The sequence below is a fragment of the Callorhinus ursinus genome, unplaced genomic scaffold (genome assembly GCF_003265705.2).
Source record: "Callorhinus ursinus isolate GAN/ISIS: 27379988/994484 unplaced genomic scaffold, GSC_fseal_2.0 scaffold3, whole genome shotgun sequence".
Taxonomy (NCBI): Eukaryota; Metazoa; Chordata; class Mammalia; order Carnivora; family Otariidae; genus Callorhinus; species Callorhinus ursinus.
The window spans coordinates 53012730-53036990 of NW_027397065.1; the positions used below are offsets into that span (position 1 = coordinate 53012730).

A 24261-nucleotide genomic window follows, 5' to 3' on the forward strand; every position below is an offset into this window, starting at 1 on the left:
TTTTTTTTTTCCCTAGACAAAGAACTTTATTAACCTTGTTTCAAACTTTATTCCCAGGCTTCTTCAGCTTAAATAGCTGCAAAGAATGAATTGTGTATAAGCAAAAACTGAAAAGAGCTGCAGTGTCCTAGGGGCTTGGGCTTAAAAATATTAGAGATCTAGATTTTATCAGATCCATGAACAAAATTTTAAAAAGCAGTCATAATATAAAATAGCAGCTCCCAGTAACTTCTTCAAGTTTTATGTTCTTCAGAAGTTGACTCAATTCAGTTTGCTTCATTCTTGGAAGCTTCATCAAAATTCTCCACGAGATCTGGAACTTCATCAACATCATCCTCTCCGGTAGCAAGTGGTGCTTTTCCATCTACAGATTGTTTGGGCAGAGCTTCAGCCAGTCTTCTTCAACTAGTCAGACTGTCTGCACCAAGTTGGTTTAAGATACTGGGTAGCATTTCTGTCAGCTGCTTTGTCTCAGCATGGCCTGTAATGGTGAAAGTGTTCGCTGCCAGTGATGCCTGAACTTTGGGGTTGTTAAAATGGATCACTGTTCCTTGGTTTGTGAACATATTCACTTCTTCAATACCAGAGCTATTGTTTACCCCTAACTTCTTTAAGGAGAACTGAAGTTTTTTCTCATCTGCTGTAGCCGTTCTATGAACCACCTTCTTCTTTCGGCGAGCAGTTCCTTTCCCACCAATGCGCACTTGTGCTTGCAGTTTGGCGAGTTTCTCCTGGTTCATGATAGTTTCTTTCATCTTGTTGGAGCAGAAATGGGACCGCGCAGGGGAATAGGGTTGGCGCTCAGGGGGTCTCGGGCGGACCAGCTGAGATTAGGTGCACACACGCCTATACCACATCTTCTTATCCATTCATCTGTCGATGGACATCTTGGCTCTTTCCATAGTTTGGCTATTGTGGACATTGCTGCTATAAACATTGGGGTGCACGTACCCCTTTGGATCACTACATTTATATCTTTGTGGTAAATACCCAGTAGTGCAATTGCTGGATCATAGGGTAGCTCTATTGACAACTTTTTGAAGAACCTCCATACTGTTTTTCAGAGTGGCTGCACCAGCTTGCATTCCCACCAACAGTGTAGGAGGGTTCCCCTTTCTCCACATCCCCGCCAACATCTGTCATTTCCTGACTTGTTCATTTTAGCCATTCTGACTGGTGTGAGGTGGTATCTCAGTGAAGTTTTGATTTGGATTTCCCTGATGCCAAGCGATGTTGAGCACTTTTTCATGTGTCTGTTGGCCATTTGGATGTCTTCTTTGCAAAAATGTCTGTTCATATCTTCTGCCCATTTCTTGATTGGATTAGTTGTTCTTTGGGTGTTGAGTTTGATAAGTTCTTTATAGATTTTGGATACTAGCCCTTTATCTGATATGTCATTTGCAAATATCTTCTCCCATTCTGTCAGTTGTCTTTTGGTTTTGTTGACTTTTCTTTTGCTGTGCAAAAGCTTTTTATCTTGATGAAGTCCCAATAGTTCATTTTTGCCCTTACTTCCTTTGCCTTTGGCGATGTTTCTAGGAAGAAGTTGCTGTGGCTGAGGTCGAAGAGGTTGCTGCCTGTGTTCTCCTTTAGGATTTTGATGGACTCCTGTCTCACATTTAGGTCTTTCAACCATTTGGAGTCTATTTTTGTGTGTGGTGTAAGGAAATGGTCCAGTTTCATTCTTCTGCATGTGGCTGTCCAATTTTCCCAACACCATTTGTTGAAGAGACTGTCTTTTTGCCATTGGACATTCTTTCCTGCTTTGTCGAAGATTAGTTGACCATAGAGTTGAGGGTCCATTTCTGGGCTCTCTCTTCTGTTCCATTGATCTGTGTGTCTGTTTTTGTGCCAGTACTACACTGTCTTGATGATTACAACTTTGTAATAGAGCTTGAAGTCGGAATTGTGATGCCACCAGCTTTGCTTTTCTTTTTCAATATTCCTCTGGCTGTTCGAGGTCTTTTCTGGTTCCATACAAATTTTAGGATTATTTGTTCCATTTCTTTGAAAAAAGTGGATGGTATTTTGATAGGGATTGCATTAAATGTGTATGTTGCTCTAGGTAGCATTGACACCTTCACAATATTTGTTCTTCCAATCCATGAGCATGGAACGTTTTTCCATTTCTTTGTGTCTTCCTCAATTTCTTTCATGAGTATTTTATAGTTTTCCGAGTACAGATTCCTTGCCTCTTTGGTTAGATTTATTCCTAGGTATGTTATGGTTTTGGGTGCAATTTTAAATGGGATCGACTCCTTGATTTCTCTTTCTTCAGTCTTGTTGGTGTATAGGAATGCCACTGATTTCTGTGCTTTGATTTTATATCCTGCCACTTTACTGAAGTCCTGTATGAGTTCTAGCAGTTTTGGAGTGGAGTCTTTTGGGTTTTCCACGTACAGTATCATATCATCTGCAAAGAGTGAGAGTTTGACTTCTTCTTTGCCAGTTTGGATGTGTTTTATGTCTTTTTGTTGTCTGATTGCTGTGGCTAGGACTTCTAGTATTATGTTGAATAGCAGTGGTGATGGTGGACATCCCTGCCGTGTTCCTGACCTTGGGGGGAATGCTCTCAGTTTTTCCCTATTGAGAATGATATTCGCTGTGGGTTTTTCATAGATAGCTTTTATGATATTGAGGTATGTACCCTCTAGCCCTATACTCTGAAGAGTTTTGATCAAGAAAGGATGTTGTACTTTGTCAAAAGCTTTTTCTGCATTTATTGAGAGGACCTTATGGTTCTTGTTCTTTCTTTTATTAATGTATTGTATCAGTTGATTGATTTTTGGATGTTGAACCAACCTTGCAGCCCAGGAATAAATCCCACTTGGTCGTGGTGAATAATCTTTATAATGTACTGTTGGATCCTATTGGCTAGTATTTTGGTGAGAATTTTTGCATCCATGTTCATCAAGGATATTGGTCTGTAATTCTCCTTTTTGATGGGGCCTTTGTCTGGTTTTGGGATCAAGGTAATGGTGGCCTCATAAAATGAGTTTGGAAGTTTTCCTTCCATTTCTATTTTTTGGAACAGTTTCAGAAGATTAGGTATTAATTCTCTTTAAATGTGTAGAATTCCCCTGGGAAACCATCTGGCCCTGGGCTTTTGTTTGTTGGGAGATTTTTTTATTACTGCTTCAATTTCCTTAGTGGTTATAGGTCTGTTCAGGTTTTGTATTTCTCCCTGGCTCAATTTTGGTAGTTGATACATCTCTAGGAATGCATCCATTTCTTCCAGATTATCTAATTTGCTAGCATAGAGTTGCTCATAATATGTTCTTATAATTGTTTGTATTTCTTTGGTGTTGGTTGTGATCTCTCCTCTTTCATTCATGATTTTGTTGATTTGGGTCATTTCTCTTTTCTTTTTGATAAGTCTGGCCAGGGGTTTATCAATCTTATTAATTCTTTCAAAGAACCAGCTCCCAGTTTCGTTGATCTGTTCTACTGTTCTTTTGGTTTCTATTTCATGGATTTCTGCTCTGATCTTTATTATTTCTCTTCTCCTGCTGGGTTTAGGCTTTATTTGCTGTTCTTTCTCCAGCTCCTTTAGGTGTAGGGTTAGGTTGTGTATTTGAGACCTTTCTTGTTTCTTAAGAAAGGCTTGTATTGCTATATACTTTCCTCTTAGGACTGCCTTTGCTGCATCCCAAAGATTTTGGACAGTTGTGTTTTCATTTTCATTTGTTTCCAAGAATTTTTTTAATTCTTCTTTAATTTCCTGGTTGACCCATTCATCCTTTAGTAGGATGCTCTTTAGCTTCCATGTATTTGAGTTCTTTCTGACTTCCCTCTTGTGATTGAGTTCTAGTTTCAAAGCACTGTGGTCCAAAAATACGCAGGGAATGATCTCGATCTTTTGGTACCAGTTGAGACCTGATTTGTGACCTAGGATGTGATCTATTCTGGAGAATGTTCCATGGGCACTAGAGAAGAATGTGTATTCTGTTGCTTTGGAATGGAATGTTCTGAATATGTCTGTGAAGTCCATTTGGTCCAGTGTGTCATTTAAAGTTTTTATTTCTTTGTTGATCTTTTGCTTAGATGGTCTGTCCATTTCAGAGAGGGGGGTGTTAAAGTCCCCCACTATTATTGTATTGTTGTTGATGTGTTTCTTTGCTTTTGTTATTAACTGGCTTATATAATTGGCTGCTCCCCTGTTGGGGCATAGACATTTACAATTGTTAGATCTTCTTGTTGGATAGACCCTTTAAGTAGGATATAGTGTCCTTCCTCATCTCTTATTATAGTCTTTGGTTTAAAATCTAATTTGTCTGATATAAGGATTGCCACCCCAGCTTTCTTTAGATGTCCATTAGCATGGTAAATGCTTTACCACCCCCTCACTTTCAATGTGGAGGTGTCTTTGGGTCTAAAATGAGTCTCTTGCAGACCACATATCAATGGATCTTGTTTTTTTTTATCCAGTCTGATACCCTGTGTCTTTTGATTGGGGGCATTTAGCCCATTTACATTCAGGGTAACTATTGAAAGATATGAATTTAGTGCCATTGTATTGCCTGTAAAGTGACTGTTACTGTATATTGTCTGTGTTCCTTCCTGGTCTATGTTAGTTTTAGGCTCTCTCTTTGCTTAGAGGACCCCTTTCATTAGTTCTTGTAGGGCTGGTTTCATGTTTGTAAATTCCTTTAGTTTTTGTTTGTCCTGGAAGCTTTTTATCTCTCCTTCTATTTTCAGTGACAGCCTAGCTGGATATAGTATTCTTGGCTGCATATTTTTCTCGTTTAGTGCTCTGAAGATATCATGCCAGTCCTTTCTGGCCTGCCAGGTCTCTGTGGATAGGTCTGTTGCCAATCTAATGTTTCTAGCATTGTAAGTTACAGATCTCTTGTCCCAAGCTGCTTTCAGGATTTTCTCTTTGTCTCTGAGACTCGTAAGTTTTACTATTAGATGTTGGGGTGTTGACTTATTTTTATTGATTTTGAGGGGGGTTCTCTGTGCCTCCTGGATTTTGATACCTGTTTCCTTCCCCAAATTAGGGAAGTTCTCTGCTATAATTTGCTCCAATATACCTTCTGCCCCTCTCTCTCTTTCTTCTTCTGGGATCCCAATTATTCTAATATTGATTCATCTTATGAATCACTTATCTCTCAAATTCTGCCCTCGTGATCCAGTAGTTGTTTATCTCTCTTTTTCTCAGCTTCTTTATTTTCCATCATTTGGTCTTCTATATCACTAATTCTCTCTTCTGCCTTATTTATCCTAGCAGTTAGAGCCTCCATTTTTGATTGCACCTCATTAATAGCCTTTTTGATTTTGACTTGGTTAGATTTTAGTTCTTTTATTTCTCCAGAAAGGGTTTCTCTAATATCTTCCACGCTTTTTTCAAGCCCAGCTAGTATCTTTAAAATCATCATTCCGAACTCTAGTTCTGACATCTTACTAATGTCTGTATTGAGTAGGTCCCTGGCACCTGGTACTGCCTCTTGTTCCTTGTTCTTTCTTTGAGGTGATTTTTTTCCATCTTGTCATTTTGTCCAGAGGAGAATAGATGAATGAGAGAACAAAATGCTAACAGGGTAACAGTGACCCTAGGAAAATATACACTAAACAAATCAGAAGAGACTCGAAACCAGGGGAAAAGAAAGAAAAAAGAAAAAGAAAAAGATAAAAAAAAAAGAATATGATCAAATATGATCAGGCTCATGCATAGATCAGTGCCACACAGTAGATTTTGTGTGTATTTTGGTCTGTTAGAAGAAAGTGCTTCCCAAAATTTTAAAGAAAGAAAAACTTATATATGTACAAAAATAAGGGTAAATACAATGAAGGGATGGAATATGACTGTAAAGATGAAAATTATAAAAGATTTTATAAAAGGAATTGATAAGATAAGAAGTTGATTGAAAAAAGAAAGAAGAGGATTTAAAAAAAAAAGGGAGAGAAGGTGATCAGGCAGGAGACTAGAACAAAGCCATACACTAGAGATTTAGGGTATATTTTGGTCTGTTAGAAGAAACTGTATCCCAAAATTTTAAAGAGAGAACAACTTATATACCAAAAATAATGTTAACTACTATGAAGGGATAGAAGATGACTCTAAAAATGAAAAATAAAAAAGATTTTTTAAAAAAAGGATTGATAAGATGTTGGTTGAGAAAGGGAAAAAGAAAAATTCAAAAAAAAAAAAGAAAAAGAAAATTAAAAAAGTTAACTTTGAAAGACTAAAGAATCATGGTAAAAAAGCCATGAATTCTGTGTGCTGTATTCCCCTAGCTCTGGAGTTCTGCCATTCTCATTGATCTGTAAACTTGGTTTTGGCTGGTTGTTCTTGCTGATCTTCTGGGGCAGGGGCCTGTTGCCGTGGTTCCCATATGTCTTTGCTGGAGGCGGAATTGCCCCACTTTTGCTGGTCCGGGCTAAGTAATTGGCTTGGGTTTGTTCTCGGGAACTTTTGTTCCCTGCAAGTTTTTCATACAGCTTTGGAGGAGGAGAGTGAAAATGGCGGCCTCCCAGGCTCCTCCCCGGAGGAGCTGAGAACTTGGGGCCCTACCCCTCAGCGTGCCCCCAGAGAAAAGCAGTCAATCACTCCCATCTCCCCCGTCTCCAGCCGCACTCCGTGCTCACCCGGCCTGTGATTGAGCGTTTCTATCTCTAGCACCCGACTTGGTGTGGAGTCTCTGAACCCAGCAGATCCCTGCGGTGCGCTCCCTCGCCGCTCCTCCCGGGGGAGGAAGAGGATTCTCCCTGGATCTGCTGCTTGTTGGGTCCCTGCTGGAGGAACAGTGGCCCGACTGTGCTGCGGATCATGGTTTATGGCAACCGCAAGCTGAGAGCCCGCGCCTCAGCTCCGTCTCTGCAGCCGGCTTCCCTGCTCTGATACCTGGGAGCTCTGCCACACTCAGGCACCCTGGGTCTTTCTGTGACCCCGAGGGTCCTGAGACCACACTGTCCCGGCAAGCGTCCACCCCCGCTTAGCCACTGGAGCAACGTCCCTCAGCAGAGCGACTTCATAAAAGTTCCAGCTTCATGCTCCGTGGCTCTATCACTTGCCGGTAACAGCTGATGGAGGCCCCCTCACCCGCCATCTATTCTCCCGAATATCACCTCGGATTCACTTCTCTTCACGTCCTACCTTCCAGAAAGCGGTTGCTTTTCTGTTCAGAGAGTTGCTGCTATTCTTTTCTTCGATCTCCTGTTGGGTTCCTAGGTATTCAGAATGGTTTGATCCCTATCTAGCTGAATTCCTGGGACCAGACAAAATTTAGGTCTCCTACTCCTCTGCCATCTTGCTCCTCCCCCAATTTTCTTGGAACTCTTATCAAAAATAAGTTGATTAGTCAAGATAGTGTGGTATTGGCCAAAGAATAAATAGATCAATAGAACATAATAGAGATCCCAGAAATAGATCCCCCCACCCATAAATAACAGTTGACTGATCTTTGACAAAGGAGTGAAGACAAGGCAATGGAGCAGAGAATCTTCTTAATAAATGGTGTTGGAACAACTAGACATCTACATGCAAAAAAATATATCTAGACACAGACCTTACACCCTTCACAAAGATTATCTCAAAATGAATCATAGACATAAATGTAAAATGCAATACTATAAAACTCCTAGAGGATAACATAGGAAAAAACCTAGATGACCTTGATATGGTGATGCCTATTTAAATACATCATCAAAGGCTCAATCTATGAAAGAAATAATTGATAAACTGTACTTCATTAACATTAAAAACTTCTTTCCTGTGAAAAACAATATCAAGAAGACAATCCACGGGGCACCTCAGTGGGTAAGTTGGTTAAGTGTCTGCCTTCGGCTCAGGTCATGATCCCAGGGTCCTGGGATGGAGTCCTGCATAGGGCTCCCTGCTCAGTGGGGCATATGCTTCTCCCTCTGCCCCTCCCTCTGCTTGTGCTCTCTCTCTCTCTCAAATAAATAATTTTTTTTTTTTTTTTTAAGAAGGAAGACAATCCACTGACTGGGAGAAATATTCTCAAAAGACACATCTGATAAAGGACTATCATTGAAGATACACAAAAAACTCCCACAACTCAACAATAAGAAAACAAACAGCCCAATTAAAAAATGGGCCAAAAATCTTAACAGACACCTCACCAACAAAGATATACAGATGGCAAATAAACATGAAAAGATTACTCACATCATATATCATCAGAGAAATGAAAATTATTTTTATTAAAGACTTATTTATTTATTTTAGAGGGGATAGGGGCAGAGGAGAGGGAGAGAGTCTTAAGCAGACTCCATGCTGAATGTGGAGTGATGAAGGACTCAGTCTCATGATTGTGAGATACGACCTGAGCTGAAACTAAGAATTGGACACTTAACCAACTGTGCCATCCAGATGCCCTGGGAAATGAAAATTAAAACAACAACGAGATTCTATCACACACCCATTAGAATGGACAAAAACCCAAAACATCAGAACCACCAAATGCTGCCAAGGATGTGGAGCAACAGGAACTCTCATACATTGCTGATGGGAATGCAAAATGATACAGCCACTTTGGAAGACAGTTTTGCAGTTACTTACAAAACTAAACATACTCTTACCATATGATCCATTGATTGTGCTCCTTTGTATTTACCCAAAGGAATTAAAAATTTGTGTCCACACAAAAACCTTTATAATGTAGTAACTTTATCCATAATTGCCAAAACTTGGAAGGAATCAGGATGTCCTTCAATATGTGAATGGGTAAAAAAAACTGTGGTAATTCAGACAACAGAATATTATTTAGCCATAAAAAGATAAACTATCAAGCCATGAAAGACATGGAAGAAACTTAAATGCAAATTACTAAGTGACAGAAATCAGTCTGAAAAGGCATATTTTATATGATTCCAACCATATGGCATTCATGAAAAGACAAAACTATGGAGACGGTAAAAAGTTAACTATTTGTCAGGGAAGAGACATAAAAATGCAGAGCACAAGGAATGTTTAGGCCAGTGAAAATACTCTCTTGTGATATTCTAGGGGTAAATATATTTCATTAAACTTTTGTCCATACTTATAAATGTACCACACCAAGAGTAACCCATGAGGAAAACTATGGATTTGGGGTGAGTATGATGTGTCAGTGTAGAATCATCCTTGGTAAAAATATACCATTTTGGTGAATGATATAATGGGGGAGCCTATGTATGTGTGGGGCAGAGAGTATAAAGGAAATCTCTGTAGCTTCCTCTCAATTTTATTGTAAATCTAAAACTGCACTAAAACAATAAGGTCATAAAATATCAATTGAGCATATGTGTATGAGTTTATTTTGACTCCTTACTCTATTACTCTATGTGTCAATCCTTATGCCAGTACCAAATTTTTTATCACTATAACTTTGTAGTGTGTGTTAAATCTGGATATGTAAATCCTCCAACTTTGTGCGTTCTCAAGATTGTTTTGGCTACCCAGGGTCCCTTGAAATCCAATATGAATTTTAGTATTAGACTGCCAGTTTCAGCAAAAAAGATGGTGGGAATTTTGATCACGATTAAATTAAATATACAGATTGCTTTAGGGATTATTGCTATTTTAATGAGATTAAGTCTTCCAAACTATGAACATGGGATCTGTTTCCATTTCTTTAGGTCTTCCTTAATTTCTTTTAGCAGTGCTTTTTAATTTTCTTAAAAATTAAAAAAAATCTCTTAAAAAACTCAGCTTGTATGTATGTTTCTTTTTTTAAAAAATGTTTTTATTTGAGGATAGTTGACACACAATGTTATATTAGTTTCCAGTATACAACATAGAGATTCAATATCTCTACATTTATGCTGTGCTACACACAAGTGTAGCTACCGTCTGTCAATATAACAACACTATTACAATATCATTGACTGTATTCTTTATGCTGTGACTTTTATTCTTGTGATTTACTCATCCATCTCCCACTCCCCTTCACCCTTTTTGCCCATACCCCCACCCCCCTTTTCTCTTGCACTCATCACTTTGTTTGCCGGATTTATAGATCTGTTTCTTAGCAACATTTTTTTTTAATTCTCAGTGTACAAATGTTTCACTGGTTAAATTTATTTCTAAATATTTTACTATTTTTGATGTGTGTAAATTGTATAAGTGGAATTGTTTTTCTTCATTTTGGGGGAAATTATTCATCACCCCTGAGCATGGAAATACAATGGATTTGTTAAATATTGATTTTATATTCTCTAATTTTGCTGAACTTTTAAATTTGCTCTAATAGTTTTTAAAATTATTTTTTTTGTGGTAAAAAACACATAACCAAAATTCATCATCTCAACCATTTCCAAAGATGCAATTCAGTAATGTTAAATATATTAATGTTGTTGTACAACTAATCTCCAGAAATTTTTTGCCTTGTAAAACTAAAACTCTATACACTCATTAAACTGCCCATTTCTTCACCCCAAAGCTCCTGGAAGGCAAGATTCTACTTTCTATTTTTATGAATTTGACTGTTTCTATGAATTTTATAAGAGTGAAATCACGCAGTGTTTGTTTTTTTGCGACTGGCTTATGTCACTTGGCGTAATATCTTCAATATTTATCCATGTTATAGCATGTGTCATGACTTTCTTCCTTTTCAAGGCTGAAAAATATTACATTGTAGTACGTGCCATATTTTGTTTATCAATTCATCTATTGATGGACACTTGGATTGGGTCCAACTCTTGACTATTGAAAATAGTGCTTCTATAAATACGAGTGTGCAAATATTTCTTCAAGATCCTCATTTCAATATTTTTGGAAGTATACTTTGAAGTAGAATTGCTGGATCATATGTTAATTCTATTTTTAATTTTTTGAGAAATTAAAGTATTGTGTCCTACAGTTGTCTGTACCATTTTGTATTCCCACCAACAAAACACAAGGATTCAACTTCTCTGCGTCCTTACCAACAGTTATTATTTTCTGGGTTTTTTTTTTTTTTTTTTTGATAGTAGTGATCTTAGTAGGCATGAGGTATAGGTAAAATTATTTTTTTCATTTCCCAAATGCTTAGTGATATTGACATCTTTTTATAGACCTGTTTTTCATTTATATTTCTCCTTTGGAGAAATGTCTATTCAAATCTTTTGCTCATTTTATAGTCAGATTGTTTTTATTGTTTAGTTGTAGGATTTCTTCATATATTACAGATCTTAACTCCTTATTAGATATGATTTTCAAACATTTTCTTTCATTCTGTGGGTTTCATTTTCACTGTTAGTTGTGTCCTTTGATGTACAGATTTTTTTTTGCATCATGATATAACCCGACTTGCAATTTGATATAGCCCAAAAATCTATTTCCCTGATGATGAGAGATGTTGAGCATCTTTTCATGTGTCTGTTGGCCATCTGGATGTCTTCTTTGGAGAAATGTCTGTTCACGTCTTCTGCCCACTTTTTAATTGGATTATTTGTTTTTTGGTTGTTGATTTGTAGAAGTTCTTTATATATTTTGAATACTAACCCTTTATTGGATATGTCATTTGCAAATATCTTCTCCCATTCAGTAGATTGCTTTTTAGTTTTGTTGATTGTTTCCTTCGCTGTGCAGAAGCTTTTTATTTTGATGTAGTCACAATAGTTTATTTTGCTTTTATTTCCCTTGCCTCAGGAAACATCTAGAAAAATGTTGCTATGCCCAATGTCAGAGAAATTACTGCCTGTGCTCTCTTCAAGGATTTTTATGGTTTCAGGTCTCATATTTAGTTCTTTAATCCAGTTTGAGTTTATTTTTATATATGGTGTAGGAAAGTGGTCCAACTTATTCTTTTTCATGTAGGTGTACCATTTTCCCAGTGTCATTCAGCACCATTTGTTGAAGAGACTGTCCTTTTCCCATTGCATATTCCTCCTTTGTAGAAGTTTAATTGATTGTATAATTGTGGGGTTTGTTCTGGGTTTTCTCTTCTGTTCTATTGACCTATGTGTCTGCTTTTGTACAAGTACCATACAGTTTTGATCACGACAGCTGTGTAATATACCTTGGAGCCTGGAATTGTGATACCTCCAGTTTTGTTTTTCTTTCTCAAGGTTGCTTTGGCAATTCAGGGTCTTTTGTGGTTCCATACGAATTTTAGGATTGTTTGTTCTACTTCTGTGAAAAATGGTGTTGGTGTTTTGATAAGGGTTGCATTAAATGTGTAGATTGCTTTGGGTAGTATGGACATTTTACTAATATTTTTTCTTCCATTCCATGAGCATACAATGTCTTTCCATTTCTTTGTGTCGTATTCAGTTTCTTTCATCAGTGTTCTGTAGTTTTCAGAGTATAGGTCTTTCACCTCCTTGGCTAAGTTTATTATTAAGTATTTTATTATTTTTGGTGCAATTATAAATGGGATTGTTTTCTTAATTTCTCTTTCTGCTGCTTCATTATTAGTATATAGAAACACAACACATTTCTGTACATTGATTTTGTGTTCTGTGACTTGACTGAATTCATTTATCAGTTCCGGTAGTTTTTTGGTGGAGTCTTTAGGGATATATAATATATATATAATCATGTCTTCTGCAAATAGTGAAAGTTTTACTTCTTCCGTACCAATTTGGATGCTTTTTATTTCTTTTTGTTGTCTGATTGCTGTGGTTAGGACTTCCAGTACTATGTTGAATAAAAGTGGTGAGAGTGAACATTCTTGTCTTATTCCTGACCTTAGGGGAAAAGTTCTCAGTTCTTCTTCATTGAGTATAATGTTCGCCATGTGTTTTTCATATAAGGTCTTTATTATGTTGAGGTATGTTCTCTCTAAACCTACTTTGTTGAGGGTTCTTATCATGAATGGATGTTGCCCTTTGTCAAATGCTCTTTTCTGCATTTGCTGAAATTATTATATGGTTTTTATGCTTTCTCTTATTGATGTGATGTGTCATGTTGATTGATATGCAAATATTGAACCACCCTTGCCTCCCAGACATAAATCCCACTTGATCATGGTAAATGATTTTTTTTTAATGTATTGTTGGATTTGATTGCTAGTATTTTTTTGAGGATTTTTGCATCTATGTACATCAGAGATACTGGCTTGTAGTTCTCTTTTTTTGTGTGGTTTCTTTATCTGGTTTTGATATCAAGGTAATTCTGGCCTCATAGAATGAATTTGAAAGTTTTTCTTTTCTATTTTCTGGAATAGTTTGAGAAAAATATGTTTTAACTCTTCTTTAAATCTTTGGTAGAATTCGCCTGTGAAGCCATGTGGTCCTGGACTTTTGTTTGTTGGGAGTTTTTGGATTACTGATTCAATTTCATTGCTGGTTATCGGTCTGTTCAAAATTTTCTATTTCTTCCTGCTTTAGTTTTGGTAGGTTATATGTTGCTAGGAACTTATGTATTTCCTCTAGGTAGTTTAATTTGTTGGCAAATAAGTTTTCATAGTATTCTCTTACAATTGTTTATATTTCTGCAGTGTTGGTTTTTCTTTCTTCTCTTCTATTAGTGATTTTCTTTATTTCAGTCCTCTCATTTTTTGGATGAGTCTGGCTAGAGGTTATCCTTTAGTTTTGTCTGTCTTTTTTAGATTTTGTTGATCTTTTAAAAAAACCAGCTCCTGGTTTCATTGATCTGTTCTAATGTTTTTTGTTTGTTTCTTTGTTTTTTTAGTTTCTGTACATTTATTTTTTCTCTTATCCTTATTATTTTCTCCCTTCTGCTGTTTTGGGTTTTGTTTGTTTTTCTTTTTCTAGCTCCTTTAAGTATAAGGTTAGGTTATGTATTTGAGATTTTTCTTGCTTCTTGAGGTAGGCCAGTATTACTATATACTTCCCTCTTTGAATTGCTTTTACTGCATCCCAAATGTTTTGGACCATTGGGTTTTCATTTTCATTTGTTTCCATGTAATTTTTTTATTTTATTATGTTATGTTAATCACCATACATTACATCATTAGTTTGTGATGTAGTGTTCCATGATTCATTGTTTGCATATAACACCCAGTGCTCCATTCAGTACGTGCCCTCTTTAATACCCACCACCAGGCTAACCCATTCCCCCACCCCCCTCCCATCTAGAACCCTCAGTTTGTTTCTCAGAGTCCACAGTCTCTCATAGTTTGTCTCCCCCACCGATTTCCCCCCCTTCATTTTCCCTTCCTGCTATCTTCTTCCTTTTTTTTTTTTTAACATTCCATGTAGTTTTTTATTTCTTTTCTGATTTCTTGGTTGATTCATTCACTGTTTAGTAGCATGTTATTTAACCTCCATGAATTTGGGGTCTTTCCAGGTTTTTTCTTACAGTTGATTTCTAGAATTGTAGTCAGAAAAGTTATGAGATATGACTTCAATCTTCTCAAATTTGTTGAAACTTGTTAACTTGTTTCGTGGTCTAACGTGATCTATTCCGAGAATGTTTCATGTGCAGTTGAAAAGAATATGTATTCTGTTGTTTTAGGATGAAATGTTCTGAATATGTCTGTTAAATCCATCTGTCCGAGTGTGTCATTCAAAGTCACTTTCCTTGTTGATTTTTTGCTTAGATGATCTATTGATGTAAATGGGGTGTTAAAGTCTTCTGCTATTATTGTTTTATTATCAGTTAGTTCCTTTATGTTTGTTACTGTTTTATGTATTTGGGTGCATAAATATTTACAATTGTTATATCTTCTTATTGGATTGTCCCCCTTTATTATTGTCTAGAGTCCTTTATCTTTTGTTTTAAAGTCATTTTTTTCTGATATAAAGATCGCTACCCTGGCTTTCTTTTGACATGCATCTGAATGATAAATATTTCTCCATCCCCTCGCTTTCAATCTGCAGGTGACTTTAGATCCAAAATGAGTCTCTTGTAGGCAGCATATAGATGGATCTTATTTTTTTTTTATCCACTTTGTCACCCTATGTCTTTTGATTAGAGCATTTAGTTTATTTACATTCAAAGTATTTTTTGATATGTATTCACTGCCATTTTGCTACTTGTTTTGTGGCTGTTTTTGTAGTTTTTTTCTGATCCCTTCTTCTCTTTCTCTGTTTCATGGTTTGCTGGCTTTCTTTAGTGATATAGTTGGATTCCTTTCTCTTTATTCTTTTCATATTTATTATTGGTTTTTGGTTTGTGGTTACCATTAGGTTTGAATATAACATCTTCTGCCTATAGCAGTCCATACAAAGTTGATGGTCACTAAAGTTTGAACCCATTCTTTACTGCTCCTCCTCTCCCCCATCGCCACCATGTTTTAGGTATATGGTGTCATATTTTACATAGTTTTATTTTGTGAATCCCTTGACTGGTTTTTACAGATATACTTATTTTTACTGCTTTTGTGTTCCTTGCTTTTCACACTCTCACTTATGATCTTTCCTTTTCACTCAGAGAGTCCCTTTTAATATTTCTTAGAGGGCTGGTTTAGTGGTCATGGACTCCTTTAGTTTTTGTCTGTCTCTTTATCTTTCTCATTCTGAATGATAGCCTTGCTGGATAGAATATTCTTGGCTTCTGAGTTTTTCTTTTAGCACTTTGAATATATCATGCCACTCCTTTCTGGCCTGCAAAGTTTCTTCTAAAAAATTTGCTGATAGTCTTAGGGTTTCCCTTGTATTAACTGCTTTCTCTTACTACTTTAAAATTTGTTTCCTTTATCACTATTTTTTGCCATTTTAGTTACCATGTGTCTTGGTGGGGACCTCCTGGTTTTGATCTTGTTGGGGAATCTGGATTTCTGTCTCCTTCCCTAGCTTAGGAAAATTTTCAGCTATTATTTCTTCAGTAAGTTTTCTGCCACCTTTTCTCTCTTCTTCTGGGATCCCTATAATGCAAATATTATTATGCTTGATGGAGTCATTGAGCTCTCTAAGTCTCTTCTCATTTTGCATAATTCATTTTTTCCTCACTTTCTCAGCTTGACTACTTTCCATTACTGTGTCTTCCAGGTAATTCATTCCTCTGCTTCCTTTAGCCTGCTATTTATTCCGTCAGCTGTATTTATTTCATTTATTGTGTTCTTCTCTCTGATTGGTTCCTTTTATCTCTGTGTAAGGGTTTCACTGATGTCCTCTATTCTTTTCTCAAATCCAGTGAGTGTCTTTATGATCATTAAATTCTTTAAATTCTCTATTGGGCATATTACTTATCTCAGTTTTGCTTGTGATTTTGTCCTATTCTTTCATTTGGAGCATATTCCTCTGTCTCCTCATTTTTCTTAATTCTCTGTGTCTGTTTCTGTGTGTTAGGAAAGTCAGCTACTTCTCGGGCTCTTGAAAGTAGTGGGTGGGGCACACACTTTCAAAAAGGTGGCACTGGTCCTTTTTCACAGGGGATATACAGCTGCTGTGGAGACCAGGGCCAGCCAGGGCTGCTCCACAAAGTGTGCCAGAGCCGAGCTCTTTTAGAGCTGAGTGCAGCCGATTTTTACTGGTTGGAAAAACTCACAAAATTCAGTGCCTCTGCTTTCCAAAACCAAATGCTATGGAGATTCATTTTCCCCATGCAGGCTCCCTGGTGTGATAGTCTGTTTCTTACCCTTTCTCCACACTCCCAGCTCCTTCCCTCCTGTGGCCAGACCTGCAGGTTTTAGCTCCCCACCCTATCTCTGCCCTTCTTACCCTCTTCAATGTGGTCTCTTCTCTACTTTTAGTTGTGAAGTTTGTTCTGCCAGTCTTTGGGTTGCTTTTTGGGTTATTTGCACTGATGTGAGTGTTATCTAGTTGTATCTGTGGGATAAGGTGAGTTTAGGATCCTCCTATTCTGTTATCTCTCCCAGATATTCCGATTTATGTCTTTTGATTGGGGAGTTTAATTTATTCACATTTAAAGTAGCTACTAATAGTGAGGAAATTATTATTGCCATTTTTAATCTGTTTTCTCTATATCTTATAGCTCTTTTGTTCCTCATTTCCTTCCTTACTGCTTTCCTTTGTGTTTAGTTGATTTTTGTAGTGACATACTTTAATTCCCTTTTATTTTCTATGCATATTCTGTAGAAATTTTCATTGTGGTTACCATCAGAATTACACGTGACATACTACAGTTATAACATAAATATACTATTGGTTTTTTTTAAAGTTTTTATTTTAATTCCAGTTATTTAACATATTTGAATATACTATTGTTATAAAAATCTATTTTAAATGGATAACAACTTAACTTCAATTGCATAAAGTTTACTCTATTGCAGATCTGCCCCTCACTTTATTTTATTGATGTCACAAATTCTATCCTTTTATATTGCCTATCAACGAACATAAATTTAAATTAATTTTTATGCTCTAGTCTTTTAAATCCTATAAAAGAATGAAAAGTGGATTTATGGACCAAAGTTAAAATAATATGGGGTTTTATAATTGTCCATACATTTACATTTACTGGAGAACATTTTCATATCATTTTGAGTTATTGTCTATTGGCCTTTCACTTCAAATTGAAAGTCTCTCTTTATCATAATTTTCTGTAGGATAGCTATAAAGGTAATGAACTCCTTCACTTTTTGTTTCTCTGGGAATGTCTTAATTTCCTCCCTCATTTTTGAAGGACAATTTTGCCAGGTGTAGAATTCTCATTTGGCAGTTGGTTTTTTTTTTCCCCCACACCTTAAATTTATCAGCCACTCTTCTGTCCTTCAAGATTTCTACTGAGAATTTCTGGTCCTAATCCCTCCTGACAAATACATAGAAGAAAGGAAGTCCATTGTATGGAGTATAAGCATCTTTCCTGCAGCTTCAGTTCTAGGCCTCAGTTTGCTTTTTCCTCAAATACCCTGCACCAGAAGGCTTGGTCTGCCACAGGCATTTTTGATGGTGTCTATGTAAATAACTCAAAGAGCTAGTGTAAGCATACTATTCAGTTTACTATAAAAAAGGAGTATTTTCTCTACTTGTGACATGTGGGTTCTTCAGTTAACTAACATAACATAATAAAAAAATTAAAATAAATAAACGAATATCAAACAAAAAAAATTTGGCACAAAACATTACTAGTCTCAAAGTTTCTTTCTAAATCCTGGGCTTCCTCACTGCTAAATATAACACATAGGATTAAGGTGGCAAATGCCTACCAAACACACAACTTAACTGCAGGTAGTTTAAATGTTTTATCCCTATTCATCACACATATATAAGATACACACTATACTTCTCATATAAAGAAAACTGTGGATTCAAACTTTATGATTGAATACTGAGTCAAGGTTACTCAGTAATAGATAGGATTTGTACTTGGGTTTTTCAACTGCCAGAGCTCTTTCCACTGAGTCAGACTGAAGAAGATTAGTTAATAAAGGAGAAAATAATAATGAATAAATCTCTCCCTCTTTTTTTCTTTTTAAAGATTTATTTATTTGAGAGAGAGAGAGTATGAGCAAGGGGAGGGGCAGAGGGAGAGGGAAACAAGCAGACTGCCGGCTAAGCAGGGAGCCTGACACTGGTCTTAATCCCAGGACCCTGAGATCATGATCTGAGCCAAAACCAAGAGGTGGACGCTCAACCAACTGAGCCACCCAGGTGCTCCCTTTTCTTTAAAAGCCTCCAGTGTCTCTCAAATATCTCTGATGGAAAGAACAAATTTTTACCATATAATTTAAGGCAGTGTCCCATCCTGTTTCAACTTCATTCCCCAGAGTTCTCTCTCCTGCTCTAAAAAAAAATGGGTTCTGGAGACCTAACACACAGGATAGTTATTATAGTCGACAATACTGTTTTATAAACCTTAAAGCTGCTAGGAGACTAGATTCTCACAAGAAGAAGAAGAAGAAGGAGAAGAAGAAGAAGAAGAAGAAGAAGAAGAAGAAGAAGAAGAAGAAGAAGAAGAAGAAGAAAAGGAAGGAGGAGGAGGAAGATATTTTAGGTGATGTGATAGAGGTGTTAGCTAATACTGCATTGGTAATCATATTGCAATATGTTAATGTACCAAATCAACCAAATATCTCTGATGGAAAGAACAAATTTTTGCCATATAATTTAAGGCAGTGTCCCATCCTGTTTCAACTTCATTCCCCAGATTCTCTCTCCTGCTCTAAAAAAAAATGAGTTCTGGAGACCTAACACACAGGATAGTTATTATAGTCGACAATACTGTTTTATAAACTTTAAAGCTGCTAGGAGACTAGATTCTCACAAGAAGAAGAGGAAGAAGAAGAAGAAGAAGAAGAAGAAGAAGAAGAAGAAGAAGAAGAAGAAGAAGAAGAGGAAGAAGGAGGAGGAAGATATTTAAGTGATGTGATAGAGGTGTTAGCTAATACTGCATTGGTAATCATATTGCAATATGTTAATGTACAAAATCAACATGTTGCTCACCTTAAATTTACACAGTGTTATATGTCAATTATATCTCAATTACAAAAACATATTTGCATCCTGTCCTCTTAAGTTTCCTTAAACCTGGCTGCCCTTGAGACTCATCTGGGAGCTTTTACAATGTACTAATGCCCAGGATGAATCTACTAACAATCAATTCACAGTTTTGACTGCAGGACAAGATATTCATACTCTTGAAGTTTCCCATGTAATTCTAGTATGCCTGTAGTTTTTTTTTTAATATTAAATGCTTAGGTCATTAATTATCTAATTATCATTCCCAAACTCTTCTTTTTCTTGCTTGATCCTCTTGCCCTTTTCCCACTCATTTAGAAAGCTTTCACATACCTTCTTTATCTTAGGATCTACGATGCTTCCCCATACGTCTGGGGATCAAGTTGTCCTCAAATTTTCTGTTTAGGAAGATCTCTTGAGAAGTATGTGTGACCTACTTTACAGCCCCAAGGAAGGACAAGAATATCTCTGTGTCTTATCTGCCCTGGGCCATCAATCTTATCCCGTCAATCTCCTCAACAGCAAACAAATTAAAAAAACTTGGCTGGAAGGAGATGGCTGAGGAGGAAATGTGAACAAGGTAGCCATAGTCTCCAGAGCTGTTGACACCACTCCCTGTTATCTCTCTGTGTCAGGTGGGTCATGTGGGGGATCTAGGGAGGTGGCCCTGGTGTGTAGCACCGCTATGAAGATTGCTCCAGGTCTGTCTTTCCAGAGATATCTGTTCCTATTTCCTGAGGAAAATAACTGAGATTCAAATGTGTAGTTTTTAAAAAAATGCAGCCAGGCTTTTTCTGGGCTGAGTACAAGTTGGGAGAATAACCTCAGTCCTCCCATTTTGTTAATAGATATTTTGGAGGGCTTTCTTGTATATCTTTTGGGGGTGGGGGACTTCCAAGTGATGAGACTTTATGTTTTACTGAATCATAGGGTTGTAGGAAGGTAAAAGGGGATAGTAATCTAGGAGGTTGGAACAATTCATTTAGAAATAAGAAACATTTGAAAACTGGGTCTTTTGGGAATCCAATTTAGCGTGTATCAATGTTACAAACGTTCTTAAAGGTTTCTCTCACAGACTTGATAAAATGTCCCTCTTGTCATCAAGAATCAAAGTTTTTTGATCATTGCCTTCTTATTTCCTTATTATTCTGGTGAGTAAATTTTTATTCCTGGGTGAAACACTACATATCCTAGGAAAAAAATGCAAGAAGCAACTGTTATAATTTTGGAAAAGAGAAACTGATTTTTATGGAGTTTAGAATTCATAAACCAGTAAAATGAAACAGGCACATGATCCAAATGCTTTAAATTACTTTTGTTATTCTCATTTCCCACATTAGAGAAGTTGCAATGGAATGGTAGATTACAATAGGCAGTAGTTTTTAGGTCTTTGTTCATCTGTAACTCAAGAACTTCAACTAAATTCTCTTTCCTTTTTGGTCCCAGATTTCATGATTACTAAGTGCAAAAATGTAGGAAGAATGATGTCTTCTAGGTCTGACATTCCTTGACAATCTGATTTGTTGTTTGCCAGCTCTGAGTCTACTAAGTTAAGGCTTTGTATAGAGGAGAACTCATTGATTCTTTTTTTCTAACAACTTATCTACTGATGAAGCTCAAGGTTGTCCATGAATTTCAGAATAAGGTAGTTGTGAGGTATCATTTGGAGCCCCCCAAATAGGGCAAAGTACTGCTTAATTCTTCCTACTTAAGTAAATGCATGCAAAGCATTTTCTTCCTTGACACTAAGATAGCTCCTTTAAAAATGTATATAAAAAATAATATCTTTAAGCAGAGTATGAGGTGTTATTAAGAAATAGCATACACACTGGTTTTCCACATAGCTAGATTAATTTGGAAATTAAATTTTTAAAGGATTTGTCTCATTATAAGTTTTTTTTAACTACTGCCACAAAATTCTCATTTATTATGTGCAGTGAGTAAGCAATTTATGTCAATTTCTGCTGCAAATATATTTGGATGCCTCTTATCAGACTATGTTTTTTGTTTGTTTGTTTGTTTGTAACTTTTTCTTCTCTGCTTTGGTTGCAGAAAATGGATTTGTAAAACCATCCAAGAACAAGGTTTCAGTAAGTTATTACTGATTGATTTGGAAGTAAAAAAAGATAAAATTTTAACCTTATTTTATTGAAATATTTAACACTAAATTTACCAAATGTACAACAGAATGAGGTTTCAAAATTAAAAAAAATATTTATATTTTTATTATACTAAATTCAAGAAATATAACCTAGCCAGCAATACAAAACCATCTGCCACTACCTACCTTATTATATAAGATGATAAAAGGCATATACTTCTATCCCAAGATTCTATTTATTGGCAATAAGATGCGTTGTGCACAAGAATCTGAGAAAGAGGACACCTGGGTGGCACAGTAGGTTAAGTGTCTGCCTTTGGCTCAGGTCATGATCCTGGGGTCCTGGGATTAAGTCCCACATCGGACTCCCTGCTCAGCGGGGAGCCTGCTTCTCCCTCTGCCTCTGCTGATCCCCCTCCTTGTGCTCTCTCACTCTCTGTCAAATAAATAAATAAAATCTTTTTTAAAAAAAGAATCTGAGAAAGAGAAAAGCGTGTTGGAGTAAAATTATTCATCCTCATAAAACAAGTTAAAAAAATGAACCACCAAATGATAAATTTAATGTTAAAAGATAATGACTTCCATATATTCACATAGTAGAATATTACATAGAGATGAAAATAAATGAACCATAGATCTAAACAATATCAGCATATATATAATAAGATCACAAAGGAGTGTAAAAAGCAAGTCATATAAGAATATATGTAGTATTGTTTTCTTTGTATAAATTACTAAGATACCCTAAACATATATATGAATACATGTATAAATTTGAAATGTATAAATATTGACGGTTAGTGAATATATTTATTGATATGCGGTGAAATTACAGAGGAATGCAGGAAATAACAGAAAATTCAGTTTGGTGATTTCCTCTAGTAAAGGGGGTTGGAGGAGATGTGATCTGCTGGGGAAGATCATGAGTGTGGGTATGGATTTCCAACATAATAAAAATACTTATGCCAATTACTTGGCCCTTATCTTAGTAGACGGTTTATATATTTAAAGAAATGGTAATTTTTAAAACTTTCTCCTAGGTTGTATGTACACAGATATTTGTCTTTGTACCTATATACTGATTATATTTACCCTATTGTGTATGTGTGACATTTCATATAAAAATGAATATTATTCATATGTTCATTATTCAATAAACTTATGTTGTCTTTCTGTTTTACAGTCAATATGTGAAGTGTATGATAATCTGGCACAAATTTGCACCAGAAAATGTTATCCAGTCTGTGCAACCAATGGCCAAACTTACTGGAATAAATGTGTTTTCTGCCTTGTTGTGATGTAAGACCGCAGTAGCAAACGTGTGCTTTCTAAGTAATGAAATGCCAATTACAAAATCTTCATACATCTATGTTGCTGATACTCTAAATACAGAATACACAGAAAATAACTAATATTTCTGTAAAAGTCAAAGAAACACACTTGTATCTTTCCTTGAAATTCTTATTTCTAAAAGTTTCGTGTTTGAGCTCTCAGACCATAATCATGCTGGGTGTTCTACAAACATATAAATCAATTAATTTAACTGACTATGAATTACTAATGACAGATGCGCAGCCAATATGACATAATTCCAAAGCTCTGATGCTATTCAGCAGATCTCTGCTATACTCTAAAATCCATCAAATGAGCCTAGTCTTGCTGGAAAGAAACTCCTCTGATGGTCAGGTTTGTCCCCTGAACTTCATGAGAACTTTTCAAACCTTCCTCAGACTACAGAGCATTCTAGTACACTTCCACCAAAACTTTCTTCTCTTTCTCCTTTACCCTGAAGGAATTTGTGGTCTAATGGCTCTGCCAAGCTTTCGTGGCTTGTCCACATTTTTTTTCTCATAATTATAATCCCAACAGCCATCTGTTTCTCAAGAACCACTCTCACAATCCCTTATCCTTTCCTTTCTCAGGCAAGAGCTGGTTTCCAGCCTGAAGGCAGGGCTGAGCAAGTAAGAAGGGTCAGTATCCTTAGAACAGGGGAACCTGGATGGCTCAGTAGGTTAAGCCTCAACTCTTGATTGATTTCGGCTCAGGTCATGATCTCAGGGTCATGATCTCAGGGTCATGAGACTGAGCCCCACATTGGGCTCCGTGCTAGGCATGGAGAACGTGGATGCAAATATGTTTTTGTAATTGAGATATAATTGACATATAACACTGTGTAAATTTAAGGTGAGCAACATGTTGATTTGGTACATTAACATATTGCAATATGTTCTGCCCTTCACCCCCCACCCTGTGCATACTCTCTTGCTCTCTCTCTCTTAAAAAAAAAAAATCCTCATAGCAAAGACCAGCCAACTTGGGAGCAGGCAGAGCCCAGAAGTTTCTAGAAGTGAAGCACAGTGTCTCCCTGGAGTCCACGTTCCAGACTTCTTCATGAAAAAGCACTTTGTGCACGTCTCAAGAGTTTAATGTGTTCTTTTAATAATTTTTTTTCTTTCTCTTCCTTTCTACAGAGAAAATGGTAATAAATTTAAATTGTCTCATTTTGGTGAATGCTGACTTTTGATGGAGTTATATTTTTGTAGGGATTTTATTGTAATACCATTTTGCAGTGACTTCTACAGTGAATTAGAGTTTTTAAATGGAATCATTTCTCTAATTTCTCTTTCTACAGTTGCATTGTTAGTGTATAAGAAAGCAACCAATTTCTGTGCATTGACTTTGTATCCTGCCACATTACTGAATTGCTGTATGAGTTCTAGTAATTTGAGGGTGAAGTCTTTTGGGTTTTCCACATAAAGGATCATGTCATCTGCAAAAAGAGAGAGTTTGACTTCTTCTTTGCCAATTTGAATACTTTTATTTCTTTTTGTTGTCTGATTGCTGTTGCTAGGACTTCTAGTACTATGCTGAACAATAGTGGCGAGAGTGGGCATCTTTGACGTGTTCCTGATCTTGAGGGAAAGGCTCTCAGCATTTCCCCATTGAGGATGATATTGGCTGTGGGT

General features: G+C 36.5%; 1 protein-coding gene across 7 annotated transcripts in view; it reads left to right on the top strand.

Moving 5' to 3' along the window:
• LOC112820408 (sperm-associated acrosin inhibitor-like) overlaps positions 1–22594 on the top strand; it is a 133777-nt gene extending 111183 nt beyond the window's left edge. For all 7 annotated transcript variants that reach the window (XM_073890908.1, XM_073890904.1, XM_073890906.1 and 4 more), the window contains 2 exons: positions 21247–21284; positions 22479–22594. In XM_073890908.1, coding sequence (XP_073747009.1) covers positions 21247–21284; positions 22479–22489 — 49 coding nt within the window. In that variant the 3' untranslated portion in view covers positions 22490–22594. The remainder of the gene's footprint in view (positions 1–21246; positions 21285–22478) is intronic.
• The last annotated feature ends 1667 nt before the right edge of the window (positions 22595–24261 follow it).